General features: G+C 46.2%; 1 protein-coding gene across 1 annotated transcript; it reads left to right on the forward strand.

Moving 5' to 3' along the window:
* The first annotated feature begins 290 nt into the window (after positions 1 to 290).
* Positions 291 to 14,625, forward strand: KLHL42 (kelch like family member 42). The gene is made up of 3 exons (XM_006132966.3): positions 291 to 1,430; positions 12,652 to 12,845; positions 14,082 to 14,625. Exons 1-3 carry the CDS (start codon positions 571 to 573, stop codon positions 14,531 to 14,533), a joined length of 1,506 nt encoding a protein of 501 aa, XP_006133028.3. The 5' UTR covers positions 291 to 570; the 3' UTR covers positions 14,534 to 14,625.
* Positions 14,626 to 15,186: the final 561 nt, after the last annotated feature.

A 15,186-nucleotide genomic window follows, 5' to 3' on the forward strand; every position in this document is an offset into this window, starting at 1 on the left:
AATGTGTTTGTAAGTCTCTAAGCTTATAGAGGGCCACTCGTTTTTTATTTATTTTTAAAGGAAGCATGTACATTTTCATTGTCTTTTACTGAATGAGTTAAGGACCCATCCAATGCTGGGTAAATCTTCTAGTGAGGTATAAGAGACAGAAAAATAAAGCCGAAATTCTTTCCCCATTGTCAGACGGTCTAAAGGTCTCTGGGCTCTACGCGGTGCTGCTGAGCGACTCCCACCCGGGAGGGACCTGTCGCGGGACCGCCAGGGAAGGCAGCTCGGGGCTGAGCTCGGCCCCCGGTGCTCGCTAGGACGAGGGGGGCGGTGCTCCCGCCAGGCGCACGGAGCAGAGAGCGACGTTTCCAGGCCCTCCCCGGGCTCCTCCCCGGCCGGGAGCTGGGGCCTGGAGACGCTGGGGCCCCGGCCTGCTGCAGCGCCCCGGCTCCAGCATTGCCTTTTTAGGCCTGCGCGCCGCCGCGGGACGCAGCCGGGAGAGGGGCTGAGCCCGCCGCCCCGGGAGCCACCCCCCGCCCCGCTCCTCCCGCCAGCCGGCGGGGCAGGCAGGAGCCCGGGGCCATGTCCCAGGCGGAGGCGGGGGAGGCAGCGGCTGGCGCGGAGGAGGAGGTGGTGAGGATCCGGCTGGGGGACAGGTGCTACCCGGTGAGCAAGAGGAAGCTGATCGAGCAGAGCGACTATTTCCGCGCCCTGTTCCGCTCGGGCATGCGGGAGGCGGGGCAGGGGCAGGAGGAGCAGCAGCTGCGCGGGGGGCTCAGCGCCCAGGGGCTGGAGCTGGTGCTGGACTTCATCAACACCTCCTGCCTGGCCCGGCTGGAGCAGGAGGAGGGCGGGGAGCAGGAGCCCCCTCTGCTGGAAGAGCTGGTCGAGGCCGCCTCCTACCTGCAGGTCACCCCCCTGCTGCGCCTGCTCCTCTCCCAGGTGAGGATGGGCAACTGCCTGGAGCTGCACCGCCTGGCCCAGGTCTATGGCCTTCAGGACCTGCAGGATGCCTGCCTGGGCTTCATGGCTGCCCATTATCATGAGGTTCTGCGGCAGCCGGAGGCCCGTCCCCACCTCCTCCTGCCCAGTGCCCTCAGGCAGCAGCTGAGGGAGAGGCGAATGAAGGGCACTGCCACCCTCCTGGCTATTGGAGACTTCATGGGTGCCTCCTCCCTGGGCCTGGCCCCATGCCGCCACCTGCAGGAGGAGACCCCTTGCTCCATGCTGAGGTATGATGAGGTGGCTCAGAGGTGGCTGCCCCTGGCCAGCAACATGCCCCTGGATCTAGTGAATGTCCGAGGCTATGGGTCGGCAATGATGGACAACTACCTGTTTGTCGTCGGGGGCTACAGGATCACCAGCCAAGAGATATCGGCTGCCCACTGTTATAACCCCTGTATAAATGAATGGTGTCAGATGGCTTCAATGAACCAAAAGAGGTAAACCCCCACATGGTGCATTACCAAGATATAGCATTTTGAGTTGGGTAGGTATAGACTAGACCCAGAAGTGCAGGGCCTGATTCACCACCTACCTGCATTTTGTGAAGTCAACACTATCAGTGTAAGCAGCATTTGACTCTCCCTTTTTCTCCCGGTTTGCTGATGTTAATGACAGTACTCGAAGAGATGATTAATAGGAATGTAAAATCCTGTTTAATTAACCGGTTAAACATTAAGTTTAATCACTTAACTGATTAAATTAAAGTAGGGTGGGGACTCTCTGCCCTGTGGGCAGGGGCTGCTTCAACCCATCTGTTTCCGGCCCCACGCTTGCTCAGGGATGGAAGTGGGGAAGGAGGAGGGGAGAGAGAGAGAGGGAAAAAAGAATGCATGTATGTATGTCTAGGGGGGATGCTTACCAGGTAACCCATTTAGATCATTAGTGATCAATCGGGCCTTTAGGGTCTAGTTTTCTCTGTAGTCTCCAAATATCTGTCTTTATTTAAAACAGAATTTCTTGGTAAAATAATGAAGGTAAAATTCTCTTCCTAGTCAGTGCATGGGGTCTTTTGGCTCAGTAATCTGGTCTTCCACATATAGGATTCCTGTTGGCATCAATGGATCCATGCATGTAAGGAGTACAGAACATCAGAGTCAAGATTGACCAAACAGGTTCTTATTTGTATTGTGGCATTTAAACTTTGTGGTAGGCTCTGCACACACCTGCTATAAAACCACAGTTCCTGCTAGGGATGTTACATTTAGATTAATTAATTAATTAATTAATCATATAGTCAATGGGATTTCCATCCACTATTCGATTTTAGTCTATAAGGGCACTTCCGCCTTTGAACTGTAGCAAGAGCTCTGCCAGGTATTTGCTACAGTTCAAAAGCAGAAGCCCCGTAGGGAGCGTGAGGCCAGTGGGGGACTGGCCCTGTGCTCCCTGCGGCGCCTGAGTCTTTGAAATATGCACGACCACATGGAGCTCTTGTACATTTTAAAAGCAGAATCACAGCAGAACTGGTACGAGTGGAGACTGCTTCAGACCCTGCTCACACTGTTTCCTCTGTGTCTGTACCTTCTCTGCCCCCTCAGAGATGGTGCTGGGGGAAACCAGCTTTTAAGCCAATTCCCCTCAGTCTTGGCTCCTGCTCCTCCCCTGGGGGAGAGGAAGGGGGAGTAATTAGTCACATCCCTAGTCCCTGCCCAAGAGAATTTACCATCAAGTATACCCAACGAAAATGTTTGCCTTGAAACTGGTGCCTTCCTTTCTTTTTGCTTCTTATATTGTTTTAAAAGCTGATGAAGTTGATCATAACTGTATTATAATTGTCAGTGGAAGTGGCCCATACAACTCTGTATTTTTGCAATTAGTGTTTATTGATTTTTTCATAAAGAAAAAGATAATGAAGATCAGAAAAAAGGCAAACATCTTAGTTTGTACATGTTTCTAGATGATGCATGCTCCATAGGATCATTGATAGAAGTACAGGCAGTCCCCGGGTTACGTACAAGATAGGGACTGTAGGTTTGTTCTTAAGTTGAATCTGTATGTAAGTCGGAACTGGCATCAGCCACTGCTGAAACTGATCAGTTTCAACAGCCGCTGAATCTGGACACCAGTTCCACTTACATACAGATTCAACTTAAGAACCCCAGGCGTCCGCAAGTCAGCTGCTGCTGAAACTGATCAGCAGCTGATTCCAGGAAGCCGAGGGCAGAGCAACTCTGCCTCGGGCTTCCTGTAGTCAGCCGCTGGTCAGTTTCAGCAGCGGCTGACTTTGGGACGCCTGGGGCAGAGCAGCTCGGGTGCTGCTGGCTTGGTCCAGTAGCGCGGCCGCTCCTCGGAGCTACTGGACCAACCCAGCAGCACCCCAGCTGCTCTGCCCCAGGCATCCTGATTCAGCCACTGCTGAAACTGATCAGCAGCTGAATCAGGACGCCTGGGGCAGAGCAGCTGGGGTGCTGCCTGGTTGGTCCAGTAGCGCCAAGGAGCGGTGCTGCGGGACCAACCAGCAGTGCTCCACCTGCTCTACCACAGGCCCCCGGCTTTGCTCCACGTCTCCCTGGTCTGCTGGGGGGGCACTAGCTGCATCTCCCCCCCCCCTCCCCCAGCAGTCCAGGGAGACGTGGAGCAAAGCTGCGGAGGACCTGGGCCGAACCGTGGCGCTTCCAGATCAGCTGGAAGCGGCGTGGGTCCTGCCGGGTGCTCCGCCGCTTTGTTCAGCGTCTCCCTGGTCTGCAGACCAGGGAGACGCTGAACAAAGCGGCGGAGCACCCGGCAGGACCTGCGCCGCTTCCAGCTGATCTGGAAGCGGCCGCGGGTCCGGCCCCCGGTGCTCTGCCGCTTTGCTCCCGTCTCCCTGGTCTGCTGGCGGAGCCAGCAGACCAGGGAGACGGGGAGCAGCTTTTCTCGCCCCAGAGAAGGCGGGCGGCGGGACCAGGCGTCCCGCTGCTCTAGTTCTCCGGCGCGAGAAATCCCCGTTCGTAACTGCGGATCCGACATAAGTCGGATCCGCGTAACTCGGGGACTGCCTGTACTCAATTACTCTATTTTACAAATCATTAAAGCTGAAAGATTAGACAATACCAAGGGAAAGTTTAGGGGGGGGGAGTGTTAATTTTTCTTATGCAGGCAGTCCCCGGGTTACGTACAAGATAGGAACTGTAGGTTTGTTCTTAAGTTGAATTTGTATGTAAGTCGGAACTGGTACATATTGTAGGGGAAACTCTAGCCAGACATTTCTCTAGAGCTCAATTTTATTCTCCCACACCTCACTTCCCTCAGTCCTTTATTCTCAAGCTGAGGTATCTGCTGAGAAAAGCCGCTCCGCATCTCCCTGGTCTGCTGGCGGGGGTGCTAGCTTCGCGTCTCCCTGGTCTGCTGGGGGGAAGCAGCTAGTGTGGAGTTGCCTCACCCCGTTTGTAAGTAGGGATCCGATGTAAGTCGGATCCATGTAACCCGGGGACTGCCTGTATTCATTAAATATAGTCAGTTTTAAATACATTCCTAACAGTGTTCTTTTAAAAAACAAAAAGTAATATTAGCAAAAACAGACGAATTCTAAAAATTGGCATGTGAACAGTCCTGATTGAAAGTTTGAAAACTAGAAGATTTTAATAGACCCTGATTCTGTGTTCTCATCTTTGCAGGTAGACTTCTGTGTATGTTCAGAAAACTGTTGACTTCCGTGGAATTCTGGGTAGGGATAAGGGTCAAACCTAGGGTTACCAGGTAGTCTTAAAATAAATACTGGACACACTTCATTGGGGGGGAAGGGTCTGGTCAGGAGGGGAGCGGGGCTGGCTGGGAGGAAGAGGGGGCCGGAAAGCAGAGCTGGCAGGGTTGGGGGTCAGAGGCTGGCCAGGAGATCAGGGGGAGGGAGGGGCGGCCGATGGGAAGCAGAGCTGGTCAGAGGGGAAGGGGATGCAGTTGGGCGGAGTGGGGCTGGCCAGGGGAGCTCAGGAGGAGGAGGGAAGAACTGGCCACCGGAAGCAGCACTGGCGTGGGGTGCAGTGGGGCTGGCCAGGGAAGGTCGGAAGGAGAAGTGGGAGAGAACCAACTGGCAGGCCAGGAAGGGCTGGGGGAGGGGGTGGGGGGAGGAGTGTATCAGCCGGTGGGGAGCAGGACTGACCCGGGCAGTGCAGATCCCAGGGCGCTCCTGCCCCCTGCAAGGTCCAGGCGAAGCACGAGTCAGTCTACTGTTCAGTAGAAAAACGGACACCTGGCAACCCTAGTCAAACCATGCAGTGTCCCATTGAAGCATAAGCATGGATCCTACATGCATCAAATTGCTGGAGTGGAGCCTTTAGTTGTAAAATGAGCATGTCGGGAAAGATTACCTGAATCCAATGTGTCTGCTGGACAAGTGTGTGCTTTTCAAAAATAACATCTTTTAGTTAGGGATGTGAAAGGTTAACTAGTTCACCTGTGTAGGGCGATGCTTCTTGTTTATGCTTACCAGTTAATAAGGGCTGGAGTAGCTTCCCACCCATCCTGTGTAGGCCACTGCTTCAGCCCTGCGGGGTCCACTGCAGGCAAGGGCTGCTCCAGCCAGACCGAGCAACCCCTGTCCATGGCAGGCCTGGCCTGGCCCCTCCACTGCCGGTTACACACTGGTTCTCTGGGAGCAGAGTATGCAGCAAAGCCTCTGCAGTGCTTGCTGCAGCAAAGCTGCCTCCGTGGAAGCAGGGTCTGGCAGCTCTTATTTAAGCTTAATACTTCAGAGTCCACAGCAGGTACCTGTATAACCACTAGGACTTTTAGTGGTTACATGGTTACCTTTTTAAATGAATTATTATATCCCTACTTTTACTGTGTTTTTTTTTCCCACCTGCACCTTCTCACTTTTGACCAGCTCTTTTCAGATTAAATTAATTTAAACATAAATTATTTCATGTGTTTATTATTTTTTAAATTGCTGTATACATTTATGGTGCTATAGTAATAATGCATGGTAACTTGAACACAGATTTTTTTTTAGCTGTATGCCCCTGCCTGAAGTGTCATCCAAAGATATAAAAGTTTGAAATCATCTACAAGTGCTGATAACTTTCCCTTGACTAGTCAGTGGGTTTTGCCGGCAGTGAGTATGCAAATGAGGCGCAGATTAGCATATCACCACACCTCATTTGCATAATGTGTGCAAGGCATTTTTGCGCAAAGGGTTTTTGTGGGGGGAAAAAAAGTAGCGTGGATGTTTTCTTTTTGTGCAAAAACCCCTTTTCCTCCAGATTGGTAAACCTCCTTTTTTGGGGCATAAGGACGTGGTGGGGAAAGGGGTTTTTGTGCAAGAAGAAAATGTGTGCACACCTTTTTTTCCCGCAAAAACGCTTTGTATAAATTATGCAAATGAGGCATGGTGATATGCTAATTCACTCCTCATTTGCAAACTCACTGCCAGCAAAACCGGCAGAGTAGACATAGCCTGGGAGTTGAAGGCATCTTGCTTCGATAAAATACTCATGCTTAGGTGGATCTAAGGGTGCTGTAACAATTTTATAGTGTGTGGGGGTGTTCGTGGAAACTATGTATTTGGTGTTTGTTATTACTACAGCAAGCCAGGGGGTGCAGGAGCACCCATGGTTCCAGGACCACTGCATGCATCAGGCCCTGTGGCATCCCTTTTTTTCTTTCCTTTGCCTCTTTGAGGGGGTAACTAGTCTCAAGACAAACAGTGCATCCTCTTGACATGGAGAGAAGTTGATCCAGAAACTTCTACCAGCTGACTTAATATGGTCAATTGTATAATATTTACAAAACACAAAATTACCTCTGAGAAATATGCATTGATGATCTTTTTGTTTCTCTCTAACACCTAATTGCTGAAACATTAACCCCATGCAAGGCCAACTGTTGGGGAAAAAAACCCCTCTTTCGCAAGACTCTGTAAACCTCGATTTACGAGGAATAAGGGATCTTGCAAAAGATGGTTTTTTTCTTGACATTTGGCCCCGTCTACACAGGGCCACATATTGGAAAAACCTCTTCCACAAAAAAATTGGAAGAAGATATGCAAACATGAGCACGATTTGCATATCTTCTTCTGGAAAAAGATCGGCAGTGTAGCCATAGCCTTGGAGCGGCCCCTGCCAAGTGTCTCCTGAAGACATTTTTTCTTCCCCCCTCTCCCCCATTCGTCCCCTCACTCCCAGTTCCTGTGAGTCAGGAATTACTGCAAACACTCCACTCTAAAAGCCTGTAGGTCAGAAATGGCAGAGCACTAAAATAAAGAGTATAAATAAACTACAGTGTACAGCACGGTGGGCAGTAATTTTTGATAGGGGGCCAGTAATTTTGCTGGGGGTAAGGACAGCATGTGGAGACACACCTTCTTCCCCCAGAGGTGCACTGTGCGGACACACACATGCTGCCCTATGCTGTCGGGTGCTTTAAGTGACATGTGGGCCCATGACTGTCTGGGAGCCTGCCTGAGTGTCCTGATGGGCCACATGACATTGGCATACCAGAGTATCGTGGTGGGCAGATCTGAATGTTTGGTGGGCTGAGTTTTGCCTGCCCCTGGTATGCTTTGTCATCCAAGTGGCGTGAGGGACAGGGATTTTGTTTTGATAATCAAGAGCATAGGTGCTATTTGGTAGCAAGGTGGCTTCCCCTTCAGCTGCAGGCTCATTCTACTCCCCCTCACTGTCCTGGCCAGGAGTTTCTGCTCTGCCCTACTGACTCACTTTTGTAACAATGGGGCTGCAGCAGGTTTCCTGTACTGCTAGAGGGCTAGTGACACCTCATTCCTGGAGGCTCAAGGGGCAAGTCATAGCAGAGACAGACCCTCACCAGGATTCTGCTCTGCTCTACTTGGATCATAGCCTACCTTGGGCCTGCAGGGATTGGGTGTCACTGGCCCTGTGGCAGGGCAGGGTGCTTTCCACAGCTCCTCTGTCATGACCCTGCTGTTTTACTGCGTTCATAGTAGGTTCACAGAGGGTCATTCAGCAGCAGGATGGCCTTCCCCACAACTGAGGCCTCCTCTTCCTTGCAGTTCAGTCGTGGGGAGGAGGGTTCTCTTTTGTATTACCCAGATTTCTGTATTAGCAAAATCCTTTCTTGGTCCCCCAGCATGAGAGACAAGGGAGGGATTTGGATAAGAGGATTTTGGAGGGTACAGAAGCATATACTGTACTCCTGCAGGAAACCTAAAATGCTACGGGATATATTCCTGTACTGTAACACCTCTTCCTATAATCACACTTTCATGAGTCTCTATCTTTGATGTGAATAGTTTTCAAGTATAAAAATAAGGGGCAACAAATTTGTGTGGAACCTTGGGATTAAAATGAATGACATCTAAATGAGAGGCATTTGAAAGGTATGATTCCTGGTGTATCTCCACTGAAGTCAGTGGAATTACGTCAGAAATGAATTCTCAAGATCAGTGGTTCCCAAAATGTGGTCCATGGTATACTGGCTAGTGGTAATTAGGAGATGGTTAATGTATGGTGCTTGCTTTTCTTTTTTCTAGCTGCTGAAAGATTAAAAAAGAATAACAAGGCATTTCTTTCCTAATGTTAGTTTTTTCATAAAAACAATTGCTATACTCGTTACACACAGGTGAGTAGTTGTTCAAGGCTACCTTGTATTAAGCTATGGCTGAAGCATTGAAAAAAGTATGATTATTGCCTGCGAGTAAAATAAATATTTGAGTCAGTGCTGTAGGTAGATTTCTTATATGTGAAGGGTATGCTCTGAACATCATATTAACCAATGTTGAAATCAGACATGTAATTTGAACACTTTTACATTAATATATTATACAAATCCCATCTAGACTAATAGGAATTGGTGTTTGTGCCATACATCATTCACAAAGTAATCTTCCCTAAATTTGCAACAGGGCCTCCAATTACACAGACACCGTCAGACAAATACCTGTTAAACCTCGTTGCAGGAGGAATAACAGGTATTTCGAACTAGGGCTTTATTTCGAACGCCCGTTTCACTGCCGCGTGTAGACGCGGGCAGTTATTCCGGGCTTGTCAATTTAAAAAATGGTGCCGGGCCAGGAACATGCAAATCAAGCGCTGGATATTTAGATTCCGGGCTTGATTTGCAATTTCGAATGCCTACATTTGCAGCCCTATTTTGAATTAGGCTGCAAGTGTAGACATACCCTTTCTTTGCCTTCTTTATCTGTTAATGCCCAACTTCACAAAATGTCTTGTGGCCATCAGGTGAAACATACTGTATTGCCCAAATGAATTAATTTTATGAGACCAGAACTCTGCTCCTGTCATCTGTAACATAGGGTACGTCTAGACTACAGGCTTTTGTCGACAGTATCTGTCGACAAAACTTGTCGACAAAGAGCGTCTAGACACATTCAGTTCTGTCGACAAAGCAAGCTGCTTTGTCGACAAAACCCTATAGTCTAGACACAACCCTACATGCAGTAACACCTTCTGTCGACAGAACTCTGTCGACAGAAGGTGTTATGCCTCGTAAAATGAGGTTTACCAGCGTCGACAAAACTGCTGAGTTCTGACGTTATGTCGACAGAACTCAGCGGTAGTGTAGACGCAGGTATAGTTTTGTCAACAAAAGTCCACTTTTGTCGACAAAACTCTGTAGTCTAGACACACCCATAGAGACAAACACAGCTGCAGACCTGCTAACATCTTACTAATATTAAAGGATATGCTTAATTTCTAAAATATACTTATAGTCAGGGCTTGACAATCGCGGTGAAAACTACTCGCCAGCCCTGCACTGCGCATGCATGAGACCCACACTGCGCATGTGCGAACCGCTGGTAAATGGGGCGGCCAGCTGAAATCTACTCGCCACAGGCGAGTAGATAAGCGGATTTGTCGAACCCTGCTTGTACCATAATTTAGCGAATATGCCCTGCACCCAAATATAACCTGCACCCGAATATACCCCGTGTTTTTTTCTATTTCAGTAAAAAAAAATCTTGTATACCCCACGTACGAGTATAACCCGTGGGGCATACAAGACTTTTCTGTGCCAGGGGTATATTTCCCAGGGGTATATTTGCTAATTTACAGCGGGGGGGGAGGATTAGCCAGCCACTCACCGCCCTGGTTCCTGCGCAGCCGACAGCCTCCGGGCGGGGGAGTGCTTATCCCCCTGGTTCCTCTGCAGCCACAGGAAGGGGTGGGGGAAGCAGGAACCACCAGCCTCTGGGCGGGGGAGCGCTCATCCCCCCCCACCCTCCTCCGTTCCTGCGCAGCCGCAGAAACCACCATCTTCTGGGCAAGGGAGCGTTCCTCCCTCCCTCCCTCTCCGTTCATGTTCAGGAACCACCAGCCTCCAGTGAGTAAAAAAAAAAAAACAGCTGGTGAGTAAAAAAACCCCTATATACCCCGCGGGAGAGGGGTGTGTGCGGGGTTTGTAAAAATGAATATAACCTGTAGGTTATATTCGCTAAATTACAGTAGTCAAGCTTCAGTTTTTCAGATATGGAACTCCAGTAGTGCATATAGGTGTATTTTTTCCTTCCTTTTGTACATCTCTTTGATACTCAGAATATTTTTGCAAGTAATTGCTCTAATTTCATACCCATTATTGCCACTTAAATCCAGATTCTTTAATGACTATTGATCTGAGATGACTTAAGGCATTTTCTTTAGATGCATAAATTGCAGAGTGATCCGAGCAACTTAATAGTAAATAACAGCAAAAACTGAATCAAAAGCATATCATTCTTTAGAGGAGCATTTATAGTTTCCAGAGTCATCTCAGGATTACAAGAACAAAATTATTCCACCTGAAAGAAGGCTTCCCTCCCTTCCTCTCCCCACCCCTTACATTTCCTAAAATATATTTAATACAAAAAATTGCAGGGCAGTTTGCTGCCAGGCAGTGTTCATTTTGTTCAGGTAAAATCATATATATCTACATAGGCAGTATTCTTACTGACTTGTAACCTCATGCTCACACTAAGGCTACGTCTACATTGGCCCCTTTTCCGAAAGGGGCATGCTAATTTTCCAGGTCGTAATAGGGAAATCCGCGGGGGTAGGAATTCCTACTCTGAAGTAGGAATAAGAGATCCTCTGGAAAAGGGCTTTTTTCCGGAGGATCGGGGCCAGTGTAGACGCTCTTTTCCGGCTTTTCTAAAAGCCGGAAAAAAGTGGCGGACATTTTTATTTAAATGCCGCGGGGGATATTTAAATCCCCCGCGGATTTCCCTATTACGACCTGGAAAATTAGCATGCCCCTTTCGGAAAAGGGGCCAATGTAGACGAGCCCTAAGGGTTTTGTCTTCACTTATCGGGAGATCGACAATGATCAATCTCCTGGGGTTCAATTTAGTGGGTCTATTAAGGACTTGCTAAATCAACCACTGATTGTGCCCCCGTCAACTCCAGTACTCCCCTGGCTCATGGGGAATAAGGTACAATGATGGGAGAGTTTCTCCTGTAGACCTCCCGCAGTGGTAATGTCATGGAAATTACAACTAAAGGTACATCAACTTGAGCTATGCTATCACGTAGCTGGAGTTGTTTATCTTAGTTCAACTTTGTCTCCTATTGTAGACCTAGCCTGAGTGAAAGTTCCATTTTGGTGTGCAGGGCAGCACATAACTAACACACCACTAAAGCCTTTGTGGACTTGAATGGGAAATTAGATTGACCTTATGTTTGTCTAGTGCAGAAGGATAAAGTTGACCGATTGAATTTATTAGGATTGTTGCTTGATTAAAATTTGCTGCATCTGGTTCAGAAAAAGTTGTTCTGAAAAGCGCAGATTTATTATCCATTGATCCCATTCTGGATCTCTTTCCCATCATGCTCCTTTTGTTTAGTTTTTAGAATCTTCCTCCCCTGTAGTCCTGGTCTCTGGAAGGCATTTTCTTTAGATGCATAAATTGCAGACTGATACCAAAATCATCGGCAAGTTTCCCTTTGCAGCCTGTGAAATATACAGAGCAATGGAGTCAAATGGGAAGGAAAAATATAGAACTTTGATACTGTTGCACTAAAACCAGATTATTGGTATGTTGAGCTTAGCATCCTGAATTAATGTTTGGCTTCAGGAAGTGTGAAAATATCTAGCCTTTGATTGAAGGGAAGAATAACAAAATGTGCCGACTTTCAGGGTGATGGTGCTGGTGAAAGCAAAGAGAGAGAGAGAGCCATTCCTCTTCATCTCCTGCAGGGTATCATTTACCCTGTAGTAAACTGAATAGTTATTTATTTTAGGTTACTGAGACACTATCACAGATCAAGGCCTGTGCTCAGTTTCAGGTATTAATCTGCTTTTACAAGAAAATCCAGGAACGCTGACTGGAATAATGTGTGTGTGGGTGGGGGGGGGGGGGGGAGCAGGGGCATGTATGCCTGTGCATGTGTTTGAGCATGTACATGTACTTCACAAAATAATACACTCACACACACAACACAGAACACATTACTCTGCTGAATAGCTAAAGGTAAACTGAATTGATTTGCAACCTAAGTATAAAATGTTTAAAAGGCTCATTCATTATTATTTATTTCTTGAAGGCGCCCTCAGTGTGCTCGACCCTCTACAAACACAAAAGTTAGTTCCTTTCCCAAGAAGTTTACGTTCTATTTTGGACACAGAAGAATCAGTTCAGCTTCTAATATACTGGCTGATGGTACAAGTTTGAAGAGATGATGGTATCTTGGAACCCTTATAAAACTGTCGTTTCCTTTGGTTCTTTTTTCTGTCATATGCTAGCTATTTCATTACTCCAATCGTGTTTTCTAGGTCCAATTTTAAGCTTTTGGCTGTAAATGGAAAGCTCTATGCCATTGGAGGTCAATCCCTTTCCAATGTGGAGTGTTATAGCCCAGAGCATGACTGGTGGAATTTTGTTGCGTCTATGCCAAACCCTCTTGCAGAATTCTCAGCTTGTGAATGCAAGGGCAAAATTTATGTTGTTGGGGGATATACGACAAGAGGTAAGACACGTTTCTTTTAAACCTTATTGTCTTTAAAGATCACAAACACATTTTTCAAGACCAAAATTTAATCTGCCGTTAAAGATGAAGCGAAGAGTTCTAAAATACTGAAACTAATCTAAGAAAAAAATTGACAGCCAAAATTTACAAACCAGTGTGCTTGTAGCTAAAGCACACAGACTTCTAAAGGAATTGCATATGGTAGGCATCTCTGCAAATCCTAAAATACTTCAAGGCATGCAGATCAGACTCCTTTTTAGGTTTTGGTGGTTGCAGATTAAACAAAGATCTCATCACCTAAAACCTTTTTGTTTCCTTTTAAAATAGCTTTCTTATTGCAAACTATTCTTTAAGCGATTTAAGATCACAGACAAAAAATGAAGTCAAAACACTTTAGTTCACCTTTTAATTGTTACAGCTGGGTGTTTCCATTGCTCTGCCAAGAAAATAAATACAAATTACAATTATTTTTATGTGAGACAATTAAATAAAAATCTGCTTCCTTCCATCACTGCTCTTGCTTTCCATTGCTATACAGCTTTCCTTTACATTGTAATGGCAAAAGCAGAGCTGTGTATATTCCTGCTGAAATAACCAGTGATTGTGGTACATGGATGGGGAAAAAATAAAAATGAAACACTGTTTGCATTTACTCTGTTAGATTTTGGAGGAAAACAAATATACTTATTTCTTCTCAATTTGACTGCAGTAGAATTTTCCAGAGTGCCATTCACTGTAATGTGTCAGTGCTTCACAAGTAAATTAAATCTTCATGATCTTGAGGACTTCAAGGAGTTTTCTGCTTTCTCTTTTATTCCTTCTCCCCCCCCCATTAAAGAATGCACTGGCTGAGAGGCCTGAGAATGTCATCTGCGGAGGGAAGTAGAGCACTTTTCAAGTATCAGTGGTCAAAGATTAAAAAGACAAAACACAAGCTAACATACAGGAATTATTCAACTAAACCCCCCACTCTCTTTATACCACTTGATCTGTGGTTTAAATCTTTCCCTCTGAAAAAGAAAAAAGTGATCAGAGATTCCAGTCTCAAAAAGGGGATTGTCAATCCAGCACTGACTTGTAAATACGTTAACACATGATAAGCAGGGTTGGAAGGTACATCGGTTATTTAGAACCAGCGTGAACAACAGATACACAGTCTGTAATGCTAATTGACATAGCCTAGTGCTCTACTGATGTACTTTATGGTTTTGCATAAACACCTCTCCTTTGTTTCAGACAGGAATATGAATATTTTGCAGTACTGCCCCATCTCTGACTCCTGGACCAACTTTGAACTGTGTGATATCCACATTCGCAAACAGCAGATGCTCTCTGTTGAGGAAACGATCTACCTGGTAGGAGGGTGTATTCATGAACTGGGACCTAACCACAAATCTAGCCCAAGTGAGGACATGTTGACAGTGCAGTCTTACAACATTGCAACCAGAGAATGGCTCTACCTCAAGGAGAACACATCTAAATCAGGTCTCAACTTGACTTGTACTCTCCATAATGATGGGATCTATATATTGAGCAGGGATATTACATCATCTACAAGCTTGGAACACAGGATTTTTCTTAAGTATGATATATTTTCAGACAGGTGGGAGTCACTTAGACGCTTTCCAGCCTTTGGACAAAACATGTTGGTCTGCTCTGTATATTTGCCCAATATGACAGAACTGTAATTACACCTTTTTTTCCCCCTTTCATTTCATCAGTCATGTTTCCAAGTTTTTTGAAAAATTCAATTAAACCTACTTTTTGTTGTTGTCTTCAATTTAAATGATTCTAAGCAATGTATGCAATCCAATACAAAAGCACTGTGTTGGTACCTGATATATGTAAAGTAAAGTTGGTCAGTCTAGTTTTACAGCCCCATTTTAACGAAATTCAAAAACTAAATAAGCAGGATACATGGTAAAAAGGAAAACAGGTTTCAAAATTATTTCTTTTTTAATAATCTAAGAGAATTATCAAAGGTAATATGGTTTTTAGTTTTGCAATGTCCTGTTAGATGAACAAAGGATGAGATGATTTGTACCTAAATATTTTTATCTTTTCTACAATTGTAGCATGAGGGAGATTTTCAAAGGCTTGTATGGCCTTTGGCATACACTGGGAATTCTTATGAAACACCCATGTAAGCACTGGGCATATTTGTACAAAGATTTAAAAGAACTCCCCTGAGTATTGGACAGGGTTTTTTTTTTTTGTAAGTCGGTGACAGGCATTTTAAAAAAAATGCAAGTAAAGGAGGTACTGAACTCAAAATAGGGATAGTCTGCTCAGTGGGAAAAGTGATTTCAAATTTACTATTGATTTGTTCATTTAGCTTTTC

Source organism: Pelodiscus sinensis, chromosome 1 (genome assembly GCF_052426305.1).
Source record: "Pelodiscus sinensis isolate ZL-2025 chromosome 1, ASM5242630v1, whole genome shotgun sequence".
NCBI classification, from domain to species: Eukaryota; Metazoa; Chordata; order Testudines; family Trionychidae; genus Pelodiscus; species Pelodiscus sinensis.

Excerpts from the sequence above, each read along its gene's own strand:
- KLHL42 (XM_006132966.3), top strand. The coding sequence starts at position 571 with ATGTCCCAGGCGGAGGCGGGGGAGGCAGCGGCTGGCGCGGAGGAGGAG. Across the intron at positions 1,431-12,651 it reads GCTTCAATGAACCAAAAGAG|GTCCAATTTTAAGCTTTTGG; the intron begins GTAAACCCCCAC and ends CGTGTTTTCTAG. Across the intron at positions 12,846-14,081 it reads TGGGGGATATACGACAAGAG|ACAGGAATATGAATATTTTG; the intron begins GTAAGACACGTT and ends CCTTTGTTTCAG.